The 13,063-nt window shown below is 55.1% G+C and overlaps 4 protein-coding genes across 4 annotated transcripts; all 4 read left to right on the forward strand.

Moving 5' to 3' along the window:
- Positions 1 to 466: 466 nt before the first annotated feature.
- Positions 467 to 3,888, forward strand: DICSQDRAFT_181485 (uncharacterized protein; the record flags this gene model as incomplete). Its single annotated transcript, XM_007367018.1, has 17 exons — positions 467 to 584; positions 643 to 782; positions 843 to 981; positions 1,036 to 1,251; positions 1,319 to 1,561; positions 1,616 to 1,765; positions 1,822 to 1,859; positions 1,913 to 1,986; positions 2,046 to 2,131; positions 2,181 to 2,195; positions 2,259 to 2,324; positions 2,383 to 2,508; positions 2,564 to 2,621; positions 2,672 to 3,134; positions 3,188 to 3,342; positions 3,400 to 3,778; positions 3,834 to 3,888. Exons 1-17 carry the CDS (start codon positions 519 to 521, stop codon positions 3,886 to 3,888), a joined length of 2,469 nt encoding a protein of 822 aa, XP_007367080.1. The 5' UTR covers positions 467 to 518.
- Positions 3,889 to 4,658: 770 nt separating this feature from the next.
- On the forward strand, positions 4,659 to 7,124 carry DICSQDRAFT_107815 (APC amino acid permease; the record flags this gene model as incomplete). The annotated part of the gene is made up of 14 exons (XM_007367019.1): positions 4,659 to 4,814; positions 4,907 to 4,953; positions 5,002 to 5,056; positions 5,121 to 5,201; positions 5,260 to 5,326; positions 5,394 to 5,517; positions 5,574 to 5,675; positions 5,737 to 5,828; positions 5,883 to 5,945; positions 5,997 to 6,104; positions 6,160 to 6,307; positions 6,373 to 6,608; positions 6,687 to 6,871; positions 6,933 to 7,124. The coding sequence occupies exons 1-14, from the start codon at positions 4,701 to 4,703 to the stop codon at positions 7,122 to 7,124; spliced, it is 1,614 nt and encodes a 537-aa protein (XP_007367081.1). The 5' UTR covers positions 4,659 to 4,700.
- A 542-nt stretch (positions 7,125 to 7,666) lies between these two features.
- On the forward strand, positions 7,667 to 10,236 carry DICSQDRAFT_137713 (kinase-like protein). The gene is made up of 6 exons (XM_007367020.1): positions 7,667 to 7,843; positions 7,897 to 7,954; positions 8,054 to 8,150; positions 8,213 to 9,078; positions 9,129 to 9,705; positions 9,766 to 10,236. The coding sequence occupies exons 1-6, from the start codon at positions 7,808 to 7,810 to the stop codon at positions 9,908 to 9,910; spliced, it is 1,779 nt and encodes a 592-aa protein (XP_007367082.1). The 5' UTR covers positions 7,667 to 7,807; the 3' UTR covers positions 9,911 to 10,236.
- A 486-nt stretch (positions 10,237 to 10,722) lies between these two features.
- DICSQDRAFT_107820 (argininosuccinate synthetase) lies at positions 10,723 to 12,534 on the forward strand. Its single transcript, XM_007367021.1, has 6 exons — positions 10,723 to 10,815; positions 10,904 to 10,983; positions 11,058 to 11,117; positions 11,188 to 11,253; positions 11,309 to 12,261; positions 12,325 to 12,534. The coding sequence occupies exons 1-6, from the start codon at positions 10,767 to 10,769 to the stop codon at positions 12,359 to 12,361; spliced, it is 1,245 nt and encodes a 414-aa protein (XP_007367083.1). The 5' UTR covers positions 10,723 to 10,766; the 3' UTR covers positions 12,362 to 12,534.
- The last annotated feature ends 529 nt before the right edge of the window (positions 12,535 to 13,063 follow it).

Genomic DNA, 13,063 nt, shown 5'->3' on the forward strand with positions numbered 1-13,063 from the left:
TCAAGCAGAGTTTCTATCAACATGACATTCTTTTCCATCTCAGCGACCCCAGCTTTGTCGTATACCGGCTTGGCGGGGACGGCTGTCCGCTTGCGTCAGTACAGCGCGGTAAGTCGTCCTTGAGCTTCTCCAAACGCTGCTCGCTCATAGGTCATGCACCAGAATCAGCATTAACTTGTGTGTGTGCAAGCGTAACAGACGAATGTCTGTAGCATCGACGTCGATGACATTGAGCGATGGCGTGGGAATACCGTCACCACTCACCTCCTTGACAGTCGTGTCTTTCGTCTGTACAATCTCTGGGACTGGCAGATGGCAGATCCGAACCCTATATCATGTAGCCATCCTTTATAAGCCTCTAGCCAGAACACCCTGTTCGTGCCTGCACCCCCCGGGTTCAGGTCCCCAGTGCCAAGATGCCGCTCACCAGATACATCTCAATCCGCTCGAGGCTCTCGACAGACGACGCGCTTAGTGCCCTAATCACAGCCTCTTCTGTAACACGGGACCTGTCAGATATGCTACAGTTCACTCCTGCGAAAGCGGCAGCGTCGGTACTGCTGCTGATCTTCCAGACTATACAGGTATGTTATTCCCCATTCAAAGTGTAGCCGACTAAAGAGGCTTCTCCCCATCTTTCAGACTATCCAGACGAACAAGCATGATTGTCATCGCCTAGCACGTCGGTGCCTATCCTTGTTAGTAGACATGCGCGACCAACTCGCAGACAACTGGGACGCGGCACCCCCTTCGTTGATCAAAGCAATGAAGAAGTTCGAGGAGTAAGCGTCAGGTTCTCTAGACGGTGTTGGGTAGCGCTAACGTCGGAAGTGGTATATCAGAACTTTACAGGAGATTTACGAGTTTATGAAGCTGGCAGCTGAGCAGAAGTGGGGAAAACGCTTCATGCGGAAAACGACCATCGAGAATGCTATAGCTGACTATAATGCTGCGCTTGACGACGCGGCACGAGCATTTCAGGTGCGCTCAGCTCGACGCGACATGCCTGCTTATTTCACGCTGAGATTCATCTAGATCGCTACCCTTATCAATATTCACCTGGCAGTTGGAGATGCAACGCCTAATAAAGGGGAGGCTGTCAGTGCACCTACTACAGTCTCCGTTGGCAGTCGCAGGACAGAAGTAGTGCAACAATCGGCAACTCTCCCGCCATACACCTCTTCAAGGACAGAAGTCATGACTGATGTGCAAGTGCTCACTGCATCTCCAGCTCCGACCCGCTCAGCGACCGTACGTGGTTGGCGCTCCCCTCGAACTGTATGCACACTGATGTCGGAGTTCTGCTGACACGCCCCAGACGACCTCGGTCGCCATTACCTCACGCTCTAACTCGAGCGGACAGTCCACACGCAGCGCTCTTTCGCCTTTGTCTTCGATTGACCTCATCGACCTCTCGAGCCCGGCGAGCACTGACTTCGACTGCGCCGAAGTTGATTCACCGCGCATGCTCATCTCATTTGGATCGGTTGAAGAGGAACTCCTCGAAACGATAGACGAGGGAGATCGGGAAGAAGAAACCGTGATAAATGAGCATCATGGCGTCAGTCACATCAACCGCTTCGGAGTCGTCGCGCTAGCTCACCCGACCTCTCAGTTCAATAGATATCATCAGTCACAGTTCCGTATGAAGGGAAAGTCGCGAACGATCAAAGAGGGGTGGTGGGCTGGCGCGTTAGAAGGAGATATCAATGGCCAGAAGTCGGTCATGTTACGCTATGAAGGGGAAAGGAAGAGTGCCGTGAAGGTTAGCCACCATTGAAATCGACATCCTCTCGCATGGCCCGGCTGACTATCCTGCAGCGATTCATCAGGGATGTCAAGGTGCTTCAGAACGTATAGTGAGTGACGGACAGACATTCGCACGCTACAGTGCAGATCTAACTTCTTGAAGCCACCCGAATCTACCACAGCTCGTAGGCTATTCGAATGACGAGACTCCCACGCCGTTCATATTGCTCGCCAACGGTTTGTAGTCTTCTATACCGATGCCCAGGTACCGGGCAATGACTCCTAGACATTTCCAGTACAGACCCGCTTACCGCAAGCGCTGCTGCTCGACTCTCTCAAAAACGCTAGCCTTGCTAGATGCGCCCAACTTTTGCTTCAATTTGTAAGTTCCACGCGTCTCGTGCTCAATCTGTCGGCTGACGTGCAAGTAGTATCGGGATACTTTGGTACGCTCGATGCAATTTGCCCCGTCTGATTCTCGTGTCGTCTGATGCGCAGGGTGTGTCCAGGATGCAGCGCTCTATTACCAACGGCAACTAAACCTATCCGATTCGAAATTGCAAGACTATGTCGAGGTATGTGTTCTCCGTGATATGACCTATAACGTGCGCCATGTGACTAATTTTTTCACAGACTGCGAGCTATAGAATAGACATGGAGCAGTCAGTCATCATGGGCCTCCCGCCTCCAGAGATTGACGGAGTGGTGTCATGGAGGAACTATGGCGTCGCCCATTCTATACGTAATATCTACCTGAAGGTCAGTCATACCATTGGCGTATCATGCTCGCGTGGAATGAGATTATCGCATCCAGCTCCTACCTAATGACGGTCTACTGCCAAAGCAACCGGTCGACACGAGCGACGAGAGCAGTAGGTTCACCCGACTTTTCTATCTCGAACTCTCATGGACATCTATACAGCATCAATCGAGATGCAAAGCAGACTCAACCACCTCACTGTCCTCGCTCGCATGATTCTGCCGAGTCTCGATAACGTCTCTATCGTGCGTGAAAGGTTACACAAACTGCTCGGCAACATGCACGACGAGTACGACGACGAGGAAGAACCCCTCGAGATTCAGCCTATGTCCCTGCGGCAGATCCGTCACGCCGCAATCTCCATCGGTGCTCATCAAGCAACGTGGCATGAGAACACCGGTATCCCTCCGAATAAGTTCTCCGTGGGAGACCTCGGGTACATACCCAAGGGTGATGGAGAGCAAATGGATTGGAGCAATTTCGTCGCAATCTGCAATGTTTTGACCGAAGACACGGCCAAATTCGAGGTCTCCAGTGTCGCAGGGGCAAAGCAAGGAGGATGGCACAACGGCCGTCACCAATGGGACGAGTTAGCATCATTCGAGCTGCCTGGCGGGGTGCATGGGTGTGTGTGGTGAACACTTTCATAACCGACCCGGCTCACCTCGTTTCCCGCAGTTGGACAATAGTTGTGCCGCCAGAGGCCGATTACACCGTCGATGTCGTACATTCGACGGAGATTGTACGTGTCCCCGACGCATGGAGATATCTCCTCGATGCCGGCAAGGATTTGGCGAAAAAACATGGTGTTCAGCCCGAAGACCTGATACTCAGTTCGTCGGGTCGACTTACACATTCTCCTGATCAGGTGCTGACCATTCCTCGCGCAGTCACTCGTGCCGGAACGGATCAGCGATTCAAGATTCGTGACCTTCGCCAGGTACAATATTGGTCGGCATCTCACGCTCCCGCTATACGCGGATTTCACCAACCACAATTCGGCGGGCACCATTTCCATCATGGCCAAGGAATGGGCTTCGGGGGACATGGACAATTTGGACATCAGCCCTTCGGCAGCCAAGCAGGAGACCCGCGGAGACTCGTCCCGGGGCAGGATCTAGCGCCCAAGATTTTCTATCTGTTCACGTCCAGCAAAAAGGATCATGAGCCATACTTCTCTCTGACGCCGATGCACACGCCTCGCCCATCGAACGAGAAACCTCCTCAGCTGAACCCTAGCGTGGTGCGATGTTTCGCATCGTTGGATATGTGGGTCGTCATAATCATCCAGTGTTGATGACAGCTGCTGACGCGGCGACGTTAGGACATGGGGTTTCCTCAACTATGTTCAGCTGCATGCGGAGGACTTCACAGAGTGATGTACTATTGGTGGTGTATGACTTTTTGTAATAGTGAGCAAACCCCTCCCATTTTCAACAATCGCACTGCCCAGGAAAGACACAACCTTAGGTCACGTTCAAAGGTCGTCGTCTCGCCGGCCGGAGCCTGGGGCACCGCAAGTCGTAACTCCGGTCGGCGTGGGCGGCTAGCGAACACGATTAGCCTAATTCGTGGTTTGTCGCAAGCCTGTGACCATGAAGACGAATGACTTTGTATGTATAGTGTTTTTCAAAGGCTTTCCCTGTGTTACCATTCGCATCATTCGCGGTAGGGTTGACAGCGGCCATTACGGCATGGACAATCTACTCTTCCTGGCCTAGGGCTCCTAAGCCGCCCTAGCATCAGACTGCGACTTTCTATGTCCCCCGCATGTGTGACGATGTTCACACAACTTCGACAGCTGTATGGAGGTATGGGTTCATTGGGCCCCTCCGGAAGCGCCACGACGGTCCTGACAAAAGTATCGGTGTCCGTAGGGTGTACCATCACTCCGCCAAATGGTCAACTGCACGACCCCCACGAGACCGCTTGAATTGCCGATCGTCAACGTGCTATCGCCGCATGTGTCGGGACATCATAAGAGACTATCGCAGCCCCGAGAATACTTACGTGAATACTGGCGTATCACAGGCGCGTGGTTGGAGATAAGGCGGTGTGGGGTAGCCCGCGCCTACCTGCGAAGCAGTTCAAAAACTTCGCGAACCCATGACCTCGGCCAGACCCTTTACTCCCGCTTTTCTCAGCGGTGTCAACTTGACATCTCTTGTATCCCCAGAGCTACGCATCCGGGATGTCCGAGACGGGGAAGCAGCGACAGAAGACCGCGATTGAGCTCGCAGACCAGGAGCTTCTCGCGAACTTGGGCTACAAGCAGGAGTTTCAGAGAGCCTTCACAGGACTGGAGGTGAGTGCTACTCCGATGCCCCAGTCGCTTAATCGATGGCGTCCTACCCACGACCTCCTATCCTTTCACAGTCTTCTAACTGACCATGCCAGACGTTTGGTATCGCATTCAGTATCATTGGTCTGCTACCATCCATTGCGTAGGTTCATAGGCTATCTTGGATAGCCTGTACTAATAACATTCTCAGCTCGGTGCTCGTAGACTCGATACCAAACGGCGGTCCTCCGGCGATGGTTTGGGGTGTAAGTCTGTCTAACAATTGCCTATGGGACATGTTCGGCTGACCGGTGTCTCGTACTCATGTAGTGGCTAGTCGCCAGTATCTTCATTCTTCTTGTCGGGATGGCCATGGCAGAATTAGCCTCAGCAGCACCTACTTCTGGAGGAGTCAGTGAGAGGCTTCGGCTGCTGTCATTACATCATTTGACGTAATCCTCCGCTCCAGCTATACTTCTGGACACATTCGTTGTCATCTCCAAGATATCGCAATCTACTCGCTTGGATTGTAGGTTGTACGTGAAGCCCACCGCAACGACTACCCATCGCCTCAGTTGACCGACTATTCTCCCGTCCTTGCAGATGCGAACACGATTGGTTCCGTTGCCGCGGTCGCCTCTATCGATTGGGGATGCGCCGTCCAGATTATCGCCGCGGCGAGTATCGGTTCCGGCCAAACCTTCTCTGGGACGAATGCACAAACCTTGTACGCCCGCGATCTGTTTCTCTGCTATTGCGAACTAATTCCGATTCTGAACATAGTGGCGTGTACTGCGCAGTCGTACTTTCGCATGCCGTTCTCTGCTGCTTCGGAACGCGAATCCTGGCTCGACTCCAGACGGTCTACGTGTTTCTCAACGTCGTGTGCGTGAAGCCAATCTTCGCTTGTTGCGTAAGCTAGACACTCATGTCGACATTTACCCAGGTTGTGCCTAGCAGTGATCATCGCACTCCCTGCAGCAACGCCCAAAGAGTTTAGGAATAGCGCATCGTTCGCACTTGGTGGTTTCTCCAATGGTTTGTGGGGTATCCCTCACCAGGCTCCGCTCGTTACTCAGGCGTATACCACAGTGAGCGGCTGGCCCAACGGTTTCGCCTTCATACTGAGCTTCCTTTCGCCGTTGTGGACGATATGTAAGTAATTGGATGTCAGCAGGTGAAATTACTGTCTCATCATGACTGCAGGCTCCTTCGACTCCAGTGTTCACATCAGTGAGGAGGCATCAAATGCCGCAGTAGCGGTGCCATGGGCAATTGTTTACGCCATCGGGATCGCCGGCGTGCTTGGTTGGGGTGAGTGACATGTCATAATACGGGCCAAATGCAAAATCACTGACGTTGCTCGAAGCCATTAATATGGCGCTGGCCTTCTGTATGGGCACCGATCTAGACGCAATTCTGAGCAGTCCTATCGGACAGCCCATGGCGTCTATATTCTTCAACAGCTTCGGTCAGAATGGCACGCTCGCGATTTGGGCGGTTGTAGTCGTTGTGCAGTATGCGTTTCCTGCTTTCCCCCTGGCCTCACACAGGCTGATCGCTTATTCTGTCTCACGCCCAGGTACATGATGGGCTCCAGTATGCTCCTCGCTGCATCCCGTCAATCGTTCGCGTTCTCTCGGGACGGCGCTCTCCCCTTCTCTGGCTGGCTATACCGCATGAACGGCTACACCAGAACCCCCGTCAATACCGTCTGGTTCGTTGCGGTCCTCGCTATGCTCTTAGGACTACTCGCCTTCGCCGGCACGTCCGCTATCAACGCCGTCTTCGCGCTATCAGTGACTGCGCTTTACGTCGGTGGGTAACCTACAATATGCAAGGGTAACCTAGATAGTAGCCGATCGGCTGACGTTGTGCTCCATTTCTCCTGGATAGCTTACTCCATTCCAATTGCTGCGCGGTTCCTAGGTGAGAATGACTTCACTCCTGGGCCGTTCAATCTAGGCCGTTTCGGTCTGCCAGTGGCGGTCATCGCTGTCCTTTGGATGACATTCATGGGTACTGTGTTCTTGTTCCCAACAACCCCAGGACCAGCGGTCGCCGATATGAACTACACCGTTGTGAGCGCTCAGCAAATATTATGGCTTGCTTCACAACTCTGACGAATGTATTACTCCTAAGGTTGTGTTAGGAGGCGTACTATTCCTGTCCCTTGTGTGGTACTACTTCCCTGTGTACGGAGGGGTTCATTGGTTTACTGGGCCCGTGCGGACAGTCTCGAAGGACACGCCGGAGGGATCAGAGAGGCCGTCGACCTCCATCTCTTTAGAGGAGAGGAAGAATCGTGTAGCGGTCAACCAGCAGGATGTATAAGCAACTCGGAGATATATGCACGTCTGCTTGACGTAGTACATGGGCGTTGTAACATATTTCTTGCTTTGTCTTGTTGAAGGACGTCGTCCGGCATTATCTCCCCACTTGTAGTATACACCGACGCCTTCATATCAGCCCTGTCAGCTAGTTCGAGTACAGCACTGAAAAATGCACATGAGACATGGCGACGCATCTGCCGGCACGGCTGCAGGCCTAGGAGGAACGGAAGAGGTTAGTACTACTAATGCACAGCGTTTCATGTGTTGACAGCCTCCTTCGCAATTGAATTTACCTCAATTTCCGCTGCTTATGGAGTGAGACATGTGGCTTCGTCATGACCTGGGTGACCGTGATGGCTGACGACACCAACGTTTGAGCTCTGGTGGCTGACTGCGGCCTGCTAGAAGGGGAGCGCCTCGAGCCGGGCCGGGAGACGGACGGGCGTTTGGTGACGCAAGCGTGACGGATTGGGTCACTCCTGCCCGAGGCCCGTCGGGCTGCAGCCTCAGCTCATCCTTGCTTCGTCCACACCCACCACTGCCCCCGCTTTCCCCCGCAACGACGGCCAGGAGCCGCTGCAGTACGCCTCAGACCTGACCCGTAAACTCCGGCTGCCTTCCGTACATTGTCTACGCCTCTCGCGCCCCAGCCACCGCTTGCAAGGGCACTAGAACTCAATCAAGATGCACTCCGATGCCTTTGATGTTATTCCTTTCGAGGTGTGTGTCTCCCCTGCCTACCTGCCTGAGCCCATACCCATGAGGCGTTCTAGGACATAAAGGGAGATTGGAAGAAGCTTGGCTCGGGCTCGTTTGGCAATGTCTATAAGGGTAAGTGCCCTCGCGTCCCATCGGACCGCTGGTGGGACGCGGCAACTGTGGTCTCGAGGCGCAAGGGCCGCTTGCTCACATCAATATGCGGTTTTGTAGGGAACTACCTGGGCATTGATGTTGCGATCAAGGAAGTCTTGCCCTCAAATGACTATGACGTCGCGAAGTACTTCGAGCGAGAATGGCGGCTCATGAAGTGAGTGCCTGCCCCTTCATTTCACATGTGGTCGAGCATGCCGACAAAACAGCATCTTTTAGGGAGGCACGCCATCCGAACGTCGTGCTCTACCTTGGTCTCTCCCGTGCACCAGACGGGCGCATCTTCATCATATCCGAGTTCATCGAGAACGGAAACCTCCGCATGTACATCCATGACAAGACCAAGCCCTTTCCCTGGCGCCTCCGCATGTCCTTTGCGACGGACATTGCCCGTGCGCTTGCTTACCTTCACGCACGGAAGTGCATACACCGGGACCTCAAGGGCGAAAACCTACTCGTGACAGCCAACTGCCGGCTGAAGATCACGGACTTTGGCTTCGCGCGGATCGCGGCTCGGAACGAGGAAGAAAGCAAGCGTCTTACCTTCTGTGGTACGGATTCATACATGTCCCCCGAGATCCTTCTCGGGAACGAGTTCGACCTGCCCACCGACATCTTCTCGCTGGGAGTCATTTTCTGCGAGATCCTTGCGCGCAAGCTTGCGGACGATCACACCTTCCGCCGGACACCACCGTTGTTTAACATCGATGAGGACGAGGTCCGGAGATTAGCTAGTCCGGGATGCCCCCCTCCTTTCATCCAGCTCGCTCTGGACTGTCTGGTACAGGTTCCAAGCCAGCGGCCAACGACTCGGGAGATTCTTGACCGGCTGCGGGGGATCGAGGCCGAGGTGCTTGCACGGCCATCCGAAGACGACATCCATCTGGGTACTGTCAAGTTTATGAGCGGGATGCGTAGACCCGGCGCCGCTCCTCGCATCCCGAGCTTTGGCATGGGTGTCGGCCCACAAGCCAACTCGAAACTCGCGACCGCGGATAGCGACGATAGCGACGATGAGTTCGCGGCTGCAGTTGAAGGCCTGAGCAAGCTCGACTTGCACAGTGCCTGGAGCGACAACACGGATGGTGAGTTTCTCCACTCTTGTTGCTCACCTGTTGGATGCTGACCAAAACAGGTAATTCGAGTCACAACAGCGCACAGCCTCTCATCGACAGCACGTCGAGCTCGTACTCGGACTACAGCACGACTGTCGTTCGGGGGCACTCACCAACGTACACCGATGCCGCGCCACCCTCATTGTCTTCCATTCTCACCATCCGGCCTTCTCCTAATCCGAATGGCTCTGACGATCTCACGGACCACCCCCTTGCGGTCGGTGCGCATGCACCTACCCCTACCACGACAGATTCGATGCTCTCCATCGAGTCATACCACACCGCATCTTCCTCGTCCATCATTACGCCCTCGATCGCAGCCGCCACAGAGGGCGGATCGACTATTCGTGGGTCCGCGACGGTACCCATGGTCCACAGGTTCACACTCATCAAGCCCGGCTCGAAGCGCAACTCGAACGGGAAAGACACGCAGCATGAACCGCACGGCAGGAGCACGTCTCCGTCTCGCTCGACGGAGGCAATTTGGAGCCCATTGGAGTTGTTCTTCTCGAGCACATTGCTGAGCGCTAAGTGCGACGTTTGTGCGAAGCGGCTCGGGTGGAAGCCTGTTCTGGAGTGCGACGACTGTGGCATGAAGTACGTCACCGATTTTGTCCGGTCGCTATGTTGGTGATGATGCTAATAATTTCCTTTTAGGACCCACATCAAGTGCGGCGACCTTGCTCCCGCGGATTGCGGTCTTCGCATGCGGAATGTGGACCACGCGCAGACCGTGACCCCGCCGACTTCGCCGCCTGCGAAGTTGCCCAAGCTCAACGGAAAGAACTCCTCGCCTCGTTAACCGATTCAATAGGTTTCAACATGGTCGGGTTGGGCATGTTCGGCAAATGAACTACTTCTGCAATTACTTATCACTATCCGTACGACCTTATGACCGTCACGATTCCAACTGCGTCGCTGTCTGTTGTCAAGATACCGCACACTTCGCACTGTGTCCGTCAACACATGTGTATGCCCCCGTTTTCTTGCCCCTCCCTTCCATCCTGTTCTGTGCGCTCCCCTTGACTTGTGCAGTTCTTACGTTCTTGTGATGCCCGACATGATCACGAATTTTTCTTCGCTCAGAGCGTTCCGTTCCTGTCCTCTATCTATCACTCATCCATCCGTCCATCCATCCATCTCGCAACGGACCTTGTCGAACGATGGCAGCAGCACATGTCGATGTAACTTTATCCCGGCCTTCTGGCCTCGTAATGGTTAACCTTGTGACCTCCTGTTCTTCCGCTGGCTTCCGAGGGTAGCAAGCGGGAGGCTAGATGTGATGCCCACCGTTTCCTGCCTGCTCACACTGGGGGCATTGACCTATAAGACGAAGTGTCCCATCGTAGGGGCATCGTGAGCTGGGTCACGTTGAGAGAGCCATGTCTGCCCGCGTCCCACATTTATTTTATGCTTGCCGCACCGACGGGTCGTGACGTACTAGTAGTAGCAGTGTGTGACCTAATGGAGGCGTGATGAACGCGACAGGACGCGTGCAAGTATTAAGTAGATCGACGCGTTTCCTTTTCGGGGGCGTGTCAAGAAAATCCAGCGAAGGTGGCAGTCGAGGCTCGCGCGCGACCGAGTCATTCCCCCCTCAGCTCCCTTCAAATCTCTCGCTCTCATCCTCTCGTCTTCACCTCATCGGCCAATCCGACATGCCAGAGTCCAAGGGCCGCGTTCTCCTCGCCTACTCCGGAGGTCTTGGTCAGTCTTCAAACCCTCCCATCGCTTTCGCATCTGGCGGAGCATGATCTCAGCCGACCGACTGATAATCTCCCTCGCGCTCGTTCAGACACCTCATGTATCCTCGCTTGGCTCATCGAACAGGGCTATGAAGTCATCGCGTTCATGGCCGATGTCGGTCAGGAGGAGGTACGGTTACTGATTGGGACATGAGGGATGGCGTGATTGCGAAGGACCCTGAACTCATCCGATCTCCATTATAGGACTTCGAGGCTGCGCGCAAGAAGGCTCTCGCTGTTGGTGCGAAGAAGTTCTACCTCGAGGTGCGCGTCCATAGCAGTCGTGCAACCCGGAATGATTTTGACTGATCCCGCCTGCTCGGCGTTTGAGTAGGACTTGAAGCGCGAGTTCGTTACTGAGCTAATCTACCCCGCACTCCAGGCGAACTGCATCTACGAGGTGCGCACCTTGCCTTTCAGTATACGCATATGCATCAATCATCGCATATCCCCAGAATGTCTACCTGCTCGGCACTTCCCTCGCGCGCCCCATCATTGCCCGCGGCATGATGTCTGTCGCCGAGAAGGAGGGCTGCGACTACGTCTCGCACGGCTGCACCGGCAAGGGCAACGACCAGGTCCGCTTTGAGCTCGCCTTCTACGGCCTCAAGCCCGACATCAAGGTCATCGCCCCCTGGCGCATCCCCGAGTTCTACCGCCGCTTCGCCGGCCGCCAGGCGCTCCTCGCCTACGCCGCCGAGAAAAACATCCCCGTCCAGCAGACCGCGGCGAAGCCCTGGTCGACGGACGAGAACCTCTTCCACATCTCGTACGAGGCCGGCATCCTCGAGGACCCCAACACGACGCCCCCCGCGGACATGTGGAAGCTCACGGTCGACCCCGAGCTCGCGCCGCAGACGCCGCAGCGGATCTCGATCGAGTTCGCGCAGGGCCTGCCCGTGAAGGTCGAGGTGCCGGACGAGGGCAAGACGTACACGGACGGCGTGGAGATCTTCCTCGCGCTGAACGCGCTCGCGCGCAAGCACGGGATCGGGCGGATCGACATCGTCGAGAACCGGTTCATCGGCGTCAAGTCGCGCGGGTGCTACGAGTCCCCGGGCGCGACGATCCTGCGCGCGGCGCACGTCGACCTCGAGGGCCTCACGCTCGACCGCAACGTGCGCGCGCTGCGCGACCAGTTCGTCACGATCGAGCTGAGCCGGATACTGTACAACGGGCACTGGTTCACGCCCGAGCGCGAGTTCGTCGCGAGCGCGATCCCCGCGAGCCAGCGCACGGTGAACGGCGTCGTCAGGCTGAAGCTGTACAAGGGGAACGTGGTCGTCGAGGGGCGCGTCTCGGACGAGGGCCTGTACGACGAGAAGGAGAGCTCGATGGACGAGCTGGGCGGGTTCGAGCCCACGGACACGACGGGCTTCATCGCGATCGAGTCGATCCGGATCAAAAAGTGAGTGGACGCGTGGGTGTGCGGACCGTGCTAGGCGGTGTGTGCTGATTTTTGGGCTCGCAGGTGGGCACAGGCGAACATCCGCAAGGGCCGCGTTTGAGTCTCGTATGACTAGCAGGGAGGGTCGACCAAAAATCATATAGACTGTAATATCATCCCAGTATGTACGTGTCGTTGAGTGTGGGAGATGGAGTCAATGGACGATATATTAGACAGGCATCCTGTGCTCGAAGTGCGTGTCACATGTATTTCCCGAGGCCGCGTGTTGCTTTTCCTGGGGGGACCTACACATCGGAGCACCGCTCTTCCACAGCGTAAGATCAGCTTGCCAGTGAGCAATCTGTCGTCTCAGTCATCAGGAAGTCTTAATTCGGCTGTCTCTTGTGCTGAGATGTCGTAACAAAGCGAAATATGCTACCAGTATACTACTGGAGCATGGGGTACAGCTACATGAAGTACAGTCGGTCAATCATCTTGTCTGGTCAGACCATAGGAGTGATCGGAGAGGAGCGACCGCACAGAGTGACGGCTCGCTAGGGAGAAAAGTCAATATACCGTTACTCCTTCTAGATCCCGCGGAAAGAAAACCATTTGCAGAAATGGATGGACTCGGCCTCCAGACTACAGAGAGTACGTGTAGGTATTTACACAGCAAGGGTGTCGTTTCTATCACTGGCAACGTGGACAGTCCCAGCAACATCACAGGCGCTTAGACTACCAAAACAAGATCGGGCGGGCCGAGCGTGAACGCGTCTCTTGCCCCTCCACGGTGACCGTCCTTGTCTTCTGTCTCCTCCAACCT

The sequence above is a fragment of the Dichomitus squalens genome (genome assembly GCF_000275845.1).
Source record: "Dichomitus squalens LYAD-421 SS1 unplaced genomic scaffold DICSQscaffold_22, whole genome shotgun sequence".
Classification (NCBI taxonomy): domain Eukaryota; kingdom Fungi; phylum Basidiomycota; class Agaricomycetes; order Polyporales; family Polyporaceae; genus Dichomitus; species Dichomitus squalens.

Excerpts from the sequence above, each read along its gene's own strand:
- DICSQDRAFT_137713 (XM_007367020.1), top strand. The coding sequence starts at position 7,808 with ATGCACTCCGATGCCTTTGATGTTATTCCTTTCGAG. Across the intron at positions 7,955-8,053 it reads GTTTGGCAATGTCTATAAGG|GGAACTACCTGGGCATTGAT; the intron begins GTAAGTGCCCTC and ends GCGGTTTTGTAG. Across the intron at positions 9,706-9,765 it reads TGCGACGACTGTGGCATGAA|GACCCACATCAAGTGCGGCG; the intron begins GTACGTCACCGA and ends ATTTCCTTTTAG.
- DICSQDRAFT_107820 (XM_007367021.1), top strand. The coding sequence starts at position 10,767 with ATGCCAGAGTCCAAGGGCCGCGTTCTCCTCGCCTACTCCGGAGGTCTT. Across the intron at positions 10,984-11,057 it reads CCGATGTCGGTCAGGAGGAG|GACTTCGAGGCTGCGCGCAA; the intron begins GTACGGTTACTG and ends TCTCCATTATAG. Across the intron at positions 11,118-11,187 it reads CGAAGAAGTTCTACCTCGAG|GACTTGAAGCGCGAGTTCGT; the intron begins GTGCGCGTCCAT and ends GCGTTTGAGTAG.